We start from the raw sequence: 10,000 nt of genomic DNA on the forward strand, positions 1-10,000 counted from the left end.
TAAACACATACACAAAAACCCTACACACAAAAATAAACAAACAATAAATAAACACACAGATACACACAAAATAAACATACACAAAAACAAACACTTGTACACACACACACACACCACTCAAACAAAACTCAAACGTCTGTCTTTAATCATGTTAATCATGAATGTGTGTGTGTGTGTGAGATGAGCGTCTCACGTCTGTATCTCCCAGCGTCTCCAGGAGCAGCAGTAACATGCTTTTGAAGTGCTCCTCCCAGACGCTCAGACTGTCGTCCCGCGTGACCTTCAGCAGCTCTAACAGAGCGGCCCGTCTCTCCTCCACACGAGCGCTGCGATTGGACAGCTCCTTCAGCAGCTCACCAACCAGCTCCAGCTGCTGCCGTGGCCCTGGCCAATCAGAAGCAGCCATTCAAGATTCAAAATTGACATACTAGACAACACCAGTAAGATGCGGTAGAAGAATTCTGCTCATATATCATGCAAGTATGACTTTGAATTAGGACTTTTTTCAGAGCTTACAATTAATTTAAAATAAAACAAATTAATTTAAAAGGCACCTTTGATGAAAATCATTTTTTATAAGCTGTTTGGACAGAACTGTGTGTAGGTATAGTGTGTCCACAGTAATATTAGAGTGATAGAAAAACAAAAAGTCTCTTTTTTTTAATTTCCTGATGTTAAAATAGGATCCAAATCCCTCCCATTTTAAGGCCAACCGCAACGTGACGTAGGAGTGCGGTTTCCCCGCCCACCGAATTGATTGAAAGCTGCGTATTAACATGTCTCCTAATAATGTGTATAATCATATCCACAAGGACAGGACAGGACATGCGCAAAGTAACTGGGTTTAAAAGATCTGTTCAGCTCTCTGTGATCATCAATCATCATCGAATGTGATCAAGAATGAGTTCGAAAAGATTAAAACGTTTTTAAAACAGCGCATGTTATAAATAAAGACGGTAAAATCGCTTCGTAATTCATCACCACAGCCGCTGTCACCACTGCCTCTTGGTCACATTTTCAGAAAATAAAACACACAATTTCACTGTTATGCTGACGACACTCAACTCTACCCGTCCACCAAGCCCTCCTGTTCTTTTCCTCCTGCTTTGAGCAGATGTTTAGCTGAAATAAAAATCTGGCTTTCAGCTAACTTTTTAAAATTAAACAGCAACAAAACTGAAGCCCTTCTCATCGGCACTAAAGGTGTTTTGGATAAAGCTGATCATTTCCCTATAGACATTGATAACAGTACAATTTTTTTCCTCTGTGCAGGTAAAGAGTTTGGGTGTCATCTTGGATAGCACACTCTCATTTGAAGGTCACATTAATAATATTACACGTACTGCATATTTCCACCTGCGTAACATCACTCGTCTCCGCACTTCTCTCACAACTAATAACACAGCCATTCTCATCCACGCATTAGTTACTTCACGTCTTGACTACTGTAATGCACTTCTTTCTGGACTCCCTTCCAAACTTCTCCATAAACTCCAAGTGGTTGAGAATCATGCAGCTCGTGTCATCTCTAGGACCCCATCTCACGAGCACGTCACACCACTCCTCTGTCAGCTTTATTGGCTTCCAGTAAAGTATCGTACTGATTTTAAAGTATTACTTCTAGATTTCAAGGCACTTCATAATCTCACTCCTCAATATCTCACTGAACTTCTCCATATCTACACCCCTTCTCGTACCCTTAGCTCAGCCAACAACTCCACCCTGGTACCACCTCGCACTCGATTGAGCACAATGGGAGACAGATCTTTTATGGCTCCTCGGCTATGGAGCTCACTTCCTTAAGATCTAAGGAGCAGCGATAGTCTTCACACTTTTAAATCCTGTCTGAAGACCCATCTTTTTAAGCAGGCTTTTACTTAACAATTTTCTTTATCATGTTTTTATTATGTTCTTTTATATTCGCTATTGTGTTTTAACCCGTTTGGTCAATGATTGTTTTTAGTAATGTTTAATTTGTTTTAGCATGTCTGCTGATGCTTATTGTGAGGCGACCTTGGGAGTCTAGAAAGGCGCCATTTACAAATAAAATAAAATGAATTATGAAACAAGACGCTTCAATCCCGGCTTCTAGCCGTTAAATCAGGTTTATTTTGAGCATTAAAGGCCTGTGCACACCGGGACGCTTTTTCCTCGCATTTTCCATCAACGTTTAACGCCTCGTGACTAAATAAAGGCCGTCAATGTGATCGTGCACACCAATGCGCAAAACGCCAGGCGCACAAGCATAATTCTTAAAGAAACGCCTCATGCTTGTTTTTTTGGCTCATGCCACGTCAAAACCTTCTCCACTAATCAGATCGGCACTTTTGTTCACGTGCACGGAGCTGCTGAAGTTACAGTAAACAGCACTTGGTGGCGCTCAAGGGCAAAACTGTCAATGCGAGGGCACATTGAAGAAGATGCCCAGAGGCGATATGAACGTGGAGCTGCTGATTGCACTGCTGAACAATAATCATTTCTCCATCACTAGAGCTGCTACATGAACCATCCATGACAACAAGCATGTCAAATTGTCTCCTTCTGTTACAAGCGGGTGTCAGAAGCTTAAAGTTGTGTAGCACAGAACACAGAAATGCCAACTGACCCATCCGGGACTCGAACCAGCAACCTTCTTGCTGTGAGGCCACAGTGCCAACCACTGAGCCACCGTGCTGCCCCATACTCTTTTAAGAAATATGCAAATTATTCAAAAACCTCAGACCTGCATCAAAAACACACCTGCAGAGAAGCCTTTGGGATGCATGACTTTGTTTTCTCCACAGTCCTGCTGACGCTCTGAGAGAAGAACACACAGACGTTCATCACGTTCTCTGCACATCATGATAAGATTCGTGATTATGAGTGTAGATTTACCCTCTCGTGTCTGCTCTGTGTCCTCAAACCCTGCGAGCGCTCCTTTCTCATACGCGCTGATGGAGTCACTGTAGTTGTACGGGTTGTATTCTCTCATCCACGGTCGAGGAGACGGCATGTTTAATAAAGACGTCTTGTTGTCCAGCGCCGTCCGGCCGCCCTCCATCATAGCAGATGACAACACACCAATCTGAATACACACGCACAGGCTTTATATGGACTAGTGTATATAACAAACTGTTCTCTGGTAGTGACAGTGATCAGGATAACAATGATGAAAATTTATATGTATCCACTGACCCACAGAATAATAATAATAATAATATAGTCATTTATAGTAAATACTACAGTGTTCGTGAGCCATCCTGTAGTAAAGTACAGTAATTAATCTGCTGGGGTAATTCTACAGTTGCTATGGTAACACCACTACTATAGTAGTTGATCTGCTGGGGTAATTCTACAGTTGCTATGGTAACACAACTACTATAGTAATTGATCTGCTTTGGCGATTCTACAGTTGCTATGGTAACACAGCTACTATAGTAATTGATCTGCTGTGGCGATTCTACAGTTGCTATGGTAACACAGCTACTATAGTAATTGATCTGCTGTGGCTATTCTACAGTTGCTATGGTAACAACTACTTTAGTTATTGATCTGCTTTGGCGATTCTACAGTTGCTATGGTAAGACAACTACTATAGTAATTGATCTGCTGGGGTAATTCTACAGTTGCTATGGTAACACAACAACTATAGTAATTGATCTGCTGGGGTAATTCTACAGTCGCTATGGTAACACAACTACTATAGTAATTGATCTGCTGTGGTGATTCTACAGTTGCTATGGTAACAAAGCTACTATAGTAATTGATCTGCTGTGGCGAAACTACAATTGCTATGGTAACACAACAACTATAGTAATTGATCTTTTTGTGGCGATTCTACAGTTGCTGCGGTAACACAACAACTATACTAATTGATCTGCTAGGGTAATTCAACAGTTGCTATGGTAACAAAAGTACTATAGTAATTGATCTGCTGTGGTATTTCTACAGTTGCTATGATAACACAACTACTATAGTAACTGATCTTTTAGTGGCGATTCTACAGTTGCTATGGTAACACAACAACTATAGTAATTGATCTGCTGGGGTAATTCTACAGTTGCTATGGTAACACAACTACTATAGTAATTGATCCGCTGTGGCGATTCTACAGTTGCTATGGCAACACAACAACTATAGTGATTAATCTGTTGTGGTTCTTCTATTGTTGCTATGGTAACACAACTAAAGTAATTGATCTGTTTTGGTGATTCTAGAGTTGCTATGGTAACACAACTAAAGTAATTGATGTGTTGTGGCGATTCTGTAGTTGCTATGGTAACCAAACTACAGCAATTGATTTGTTGTGGCGATTCTACAGTAGCTATGGTAAGACAACGACTATAGCAATTGATCTGTTGTGGTTCTTCTATTGTTGCTATGGTAACATAACTACAGTTATTGATCTGTTGTGGTGATTCTAGAGTTGCTATTGTAACAACTGTAGTAATTGATCTGTTGTGGTGATTCTGTAATTGTTATGGTAACACATCTACTATAGTAATTTATCTGTTGTGGTGATTCTACAGTTGCTATGGTAACAACAACTATAGTGATTGATCTGTTGTGGTTCTTCCATTGTTGCTACGGTAACACAATTACAGTAATTGATCTGTTGTGGCAATTCTGTAGTCGCTATGGTAACACAACTACTACAGTAATTGATCTATTGGTCACAAGTGGTTGTGTAAGCATTTCATGGCATACCATACAGTGTATAAGACTGTATGTGACAGATCAACAAATTGAATTGAATTTTGTTTTCTCATGCACTCACTGTTTCCTCCCGCTTTGCGTCTCGTTTGGCGGTCTCGATGTCCTCCTGACTGCGGAAACTGAAGCTCTGGATGGCTTCAGTCACTCTGAAGATGTCCTCTGAGTTCATGTTCTCTGTGTCGTACTCCAGCAGACTGAAAACGCACACAGATCTGACTCAATTTACTCTCATTTCAACATACAACACAACACGGGACGGACACGCAGACGTGATGAATGTATTTACGGCTCAGCTGCTGAGACAAAGTGAACATTTCAGGCAGATCGACAGTAAAGTCACTATGAAGGAAAGCAATGAACACATCAAATCTGGAAGACGTCACAGAAGACATGAAGATGTGGGACACAGACTTTCACAGTGAGATGAGCAAACATCTGTGCTTAAAATCTTCAGGAGGTTTAGGAGAAAGTGACTTTAAGGCAAACCAGTTTGGTGTGTTAGATTGAAACAGTTTGAAAAAGCATAGATAGATAGATGTGACTAATCACGTTGCAAGCAAGTTTCTAGTATGAATTAGCATGTTGTTAGCATAAATTTAGCATGTTTTATAGTATGAATCAGCAGGTTGATAACGTGTCTAGTACAAATTAGCATGTTGTTAGCCTGTCTCAAGTATAAATGAGTTTGTTGTAGCCTGCTTCCAGTATGAATTATCATGTTGTTGGCCTGTTTCCAGAATAAATTTGCATGTTGTAACATGTTTCCAGTATGAATTAGCATGTTGTTAGCATGATTTTGTTAGCATGATCCCTGTGTTCGCATGGGTTTCCTCCGGGTGCTCCGGTTTCCCCCACAGTCCAAAGACATGCAGTAGGTGTATTGGGAAGGTTAAATTGTCCGTAGTGTGTGAGTGTGTGAATGTGTGTGGAGGTTTCCCAGGAAAGGGTTGCAGCTGGAAGGGCATCTGCTGCGTAAAAATGTGCTGGATAAGTTGGCGGTTCATTCTGCTGTGGCAACCCCGGATTAATAAAGGGACTAAGCCGACGAGAAAATGAATGAATGAATGTTTCCAGTATGAATTAGCATGTTGTTAGCATGTTTCCAGTATAAATTAGTATGTTGCTAGCCTGTTTCCAGTATAAATTAGCTTGTTGTAACATGTTTCCAGTGTGAATTAGCATGTTGTTAGCATTTTAGAATGAATTAACATGTTAACATTTTTCAAATATGAATTAGCATGATGTTAGCATGTTTCCAGTATGAATTAGCATGATGTTAGCATGTTTCCAGTATAAATGAGCATGTTGTTAACATTTTTACAGTATAAAGTAGCATGTTTCTAGCATGTTCCTGAAGGAATTAGCATGTTGTTAACATGTTTCCAGATTGAATTAGCAAGTTGTTAATGTTTCCAGTATGAATAAGCATGTTGTTAACATGTTTCCAGTATGAATTAGCATTGTTGCTAGCATGTTTCCAGTTTAAATAAACATGTTGTTAGCATGTTTCTAGTATGAATTAGCATTTTGTTAGCATGTTTCCAATATGAATTAACATGATGTTAACATTTTTCAAGTATGAATTAGCATGTTGTTAGTATGAATTACCATGCCGCTATCATCATGACGTCAGTAGCATGTTTCTAACATGATTGTCATGTAACTAGCATGTTCAAATTATTAGCATTTGAGAGCACAGTTAATCACAGTCTATGGGGCAGTTGCTAAGGTGCGGTATCTGGTTGCTAGGTTGTAGCTAGAAAGTGTAAAGGTCATCAGTCTCAGTTAAATGCCGTCTGTATTCTGATTATAAATGGGAATAAAACTGTCAAGTCTGATGCATTTAATCTGGATACAGAGGAATAAGGGCGACATGGAGGTTCAGTGGTTAGCATTTTAGTATGAATTAACATGTTAACATTTTTCAAATATGAATTAGCATGATGTTAGCATGTGTCCAGTATGAATTAGCATGATGTTAGCATGTTTCCAGTATAAATGAGCATGTTGTTAACATTTTTACAGTATAAAGTAGCATGTTTCTAGCATATTCCTGAAGGAATTAGCATGTTGTTAACATGTTTCCAGATTGAATTAGCAAGTTGTTAATGTTTCCAGTATGAATAAGCATGTTGTTAACATGTTTCCAGTATGAATTAGCATTGTTGCTAGCATGTTTCCAGTTTAAATAAACATGTTGTTAGCATGTTTCTAGTATGAATTAGCATTTTGTTAGCATGTTTCCAATATGAATTAACATGATGTTAACATTTTTCAAGTATGAATTAGCATGTTGTTAGTATGAATTACCATGCCGCTATCATCATGACGTCAGTAGCATGTTTATAACATGATTGTCATGTAACTAGCATGTTAAAATTATTAGCATTTGAGAGCACAGTTAATCACAGTCTATGGGGCAGTTGCTAAGGTGCGGTATCTGGTTGCTAGGTTGTAGCTAGAAAGTGTAAAGGTCATCAGTCTCAGTTAAATGCCGTCTGTATTCTGATTATAAATGGGAATAAAACTGTCAAGTCTGATGCATTTAATCTGGATACAGAGGAATAAGGGCGACATGGAGGTTCAGTGGTTAGCATTTTAGTATGAATTAACATGTTAACATTTTTCAAATATGAATTAGCATGATGTTAGCATGTGTCCAGTATGAATTAGCATGATGTTAGCATGTTTCCAGTATAAATGAGCATGTTGTTAACATTTTTACAGTATAAAGTAGCATGTTTCTAGCATATTCCTGAAGGAATTAGCATGTTGTTAACATGTTTCCAGATTGAATTAGCAAGTTGTTAATGTTTCCAGTATGAATAAGCATGTTGTTAACATGTTTCCAGTATGAATTAGCATTGTTGCTAGCATGTTTCCAGTTTAAATAAACATGTTGTTAGCATGTTTCTAGTATGAATTAGCATTTTGTTAGCATGTTTCCAATATGAATTAACATGATGTTAACATTTTTCAAGTATGAATTAGCATGTTGTTAGTATGAATTACCATGCCGCTATCATCATGACGTCAGTAGCATGTTTCTAACATGATTGTCATGTAACTAGCATGTTAAAATTATTAGCATTTGAGAGCACAGTTAATCACAGTCTATGGGGCAGTTGCTAAGGTGCGGTATCTGGTTGCTAGGTTGTAGCTAGAAAGTGTAAAGGTCATCAGTCTCAGTTAAATGGCGTCTGTATTCTGATTATAAATGGGAATAAAACTGTCAAGTCTGATGCATTTAATCTGGATACAGAGGAATAAGGGCGACATGGTGGCTCAGTGGTTAGCACTGTGGCCTCACAGCAAGAGTGTTGCTGGTTTGAGTCCCGGCTGGGTCAGTTAGTGTTTGAGTGGAGTTTGCATGTTCTCCCCGTGTTGGCGTGGGTTTACTCCGGGTGCTCCGGTTTCCCCCACAGTCCAAACACATGCGCTATAGGGGAATTGATGAAGTAAACTGGCCGTAGTGTAGGAGTGTGTGTGTGAATGAGTGTTTCCCAGTACTGTTTAAAAGTCCACTGTGTAAAACATGCTGGAATAGTTGGCGGTTCGTTCCGCTGTGGCGACCCCTGATTAATAAAGGGACTAAGCCGAAAACAAAATGAATGAGTTGAATTGTTTTTAAAGTCAGTCACAGGCTTTGTCTTCACTGCTTTGCCTTAATGGGAATGTTTTCTGCATGCACTGAGTTTGATTTATTAGACCACCAATGAAAGAGTGAATAACTGCAGGATGTATGCCCTTATATGGAGGGGCCGGGGCCACAGTGTGTTACCTGGGCGAATACGCCCGCCGTGGGGCCCGCAGAGGGGGTGTAGCGGAGCCGGGGTGAGGGGAGGCGAGAAGAGAAGAAGACTTTGAGCTCCAGCCCCACAAACGACTGAGCAGAGAGGAAGAAGAAGAATAGAGGAAGAGAAAGAGGAGAGAAAATGGGGAGGAAGAGAAGAGGAAGGTGAGAGGAAAAGGCAGAGGAAGAGGAGTGAAAGGGGAATAGCAGACAAAGAGGAGAGGAAGAACGGAGGAGATGGGAAGGAAGATGAGAGGAAAAAGGAAGGAATAGCAGAGCAGAAAAAGAGGAAAGGAAAAGGGAAGGAAGAGGAGGGCAAAAGTGGCGAAATGGCAGAGGAAGAGGGGAAAAGAGGAAAGTGAAAAGCAGACGTAAAGGAGAGGAAGATCAAAGCAGAGGAAGTGGGGAGGAAGATGAGAGGAAAAGGATAGGAAATAGGGAGGAGCAGAGGAAGAGGGGAGGTAAAGGAAAGGAAGAGCAGAGGAGAGGAAGAGGAGATGCATAGCAGACAAAGAGGAGAGGAAGAGCAGAGGAAGTGGGGAGGAAGATGAGGGAAAAGGGAGGAAGAGGAGAGGAAGAGCAGAGAAAAAGAGAAGGAAGGAGAAAGAAATAGCAGACAAAGGGCAGAGGAAGAGCAGAGGAAGTGGGGAGGAAGATGAGAGGGAAAAGGGAGGAGAGGAAGAGGGGAGGAAAAGGGGAAGAGGAGCAGAGGAAGAGGGGAGGTAAATGAGAGGAAAAGGAAAGGAAGAGGAGATGCATAGCAGACAGAGGAGAGGAAGATCAGAGCAGAGGAAATAAGGAGGAAGATGAGAGGAAATAGGGAAGAAGAGCAGAGGAAGATGGGGGGTAAAGGAAAGGAAGAGCAGAAGAAAAGAAGAGGAAGAGTAGATGCATAGCAGACAAAGGGGAGAGGAAGAGCAGAGGAAGTTGGGAGGAAGATGAGAGGAAGAGCAGAGGAAAAGAGAAGGAAGAAGAGAAATAGAAGACAAAAGGGAGAGGAAGAGCCGAGGAAAGTGAGGAAGAGGAGAGGAAGAGCAGAGGACGGGGAAGGGATAGCAGAGCAAGAGGAAAAGTAAAGAGGAGAGGAAGGGGGAAGTGCAGAGGAAGAGAAGAGGAAAGGGGGAGGAAGAGCAGAGGAAATGGGAGAAGGGGAAGAGAAAAGGGAGGAAGTACAGAGGAAGAGGGCAGGAATAGCAGAAGAAGTGGAGAGGAAATGAGAAGAAGAGTAGAGAAAGTGGATAAGGGGAAATGTGGATAGGAAGAGGAAAGCAAACGGAAGGAAGAGCAGAGAAGAGAGCAAACAGAGTCAAAGCTGCAGGTCCTCAAGCGACCCTGCCCTGACCAAACACATTCATGTGACAGTGAGTTTACTGATTAATATACAGACATAACGACCAATCAGCATCACTGTGGGAGGAGCTCCAGCAAAGCAGCTGTGAGCACACAGATGCTCCTGTTTCAGTGCCTGATGATGTCATACTCCTGACTGACTGAGAGAGAGAACACACCTTT

General features: G+C 41.0%; 1 protein-coding gene across 31 annotated transcripts in view; it reads right to left on the reverse strand.

Annotated features, from left to right (window-relative positions):
- LOC101884241 (CLIP-associating protein 1-B) overlaps nucleotides 1-10,000 on the reverse strand; it is an 81,863-nt gene that overhangs the window by 6,531 nt on the left and 65,332 nt on the right. For 17 of the 31 annotated variants that reach the window (XM_073917147.1, XM_073917143.1, XM_073917156.1 and 14 more), the window contains 5 exons: nucleotides 8,477-8,581; nucleotides 4,757-4,889; nucleotides 2,875-3,064; nucleotides 2,740-2,796; nucleotides 194-384 (listed from right to left, as the gene is read on the reverse strand). In XM_073917147.1, the coding sequence (XP_073773248.1) occupies nucleotides 194-384; nucleotides 2,740-2,796; nucleotides 2,875-3,064; nucleotides 4,757-4,889; nucleotides 8,477-8,581 (676 nt within the window). The remainder of the gene's footprint in view (nucleotides 1-193; nucleotides 385-2,739; nucleotides 2,797-2,874; nucleotides 3,065-4,756; nucleotides 4,890-8,476; nucleotides 8,582-10,000) is intronic. The other 14 variants (XM_073917160.1, XM_073917159.1, XM_073917158.1 and 11 more) reach the window with 3 other exon arrangements.

Source organism: Danio rerio, chromosome 11 (genome assembly GCF_049306965.1).
Source record: "Danio rerio strain Tuebingen ecotype United States chromosome 11, GRCz12tu, whole genome shotgun sequence".
Lineage (NCBI taxonomy): Eukaryota > Metazoa > Chordata > Actinopteri > Cypriniformes > Danionidae > Danio > Danio rerio.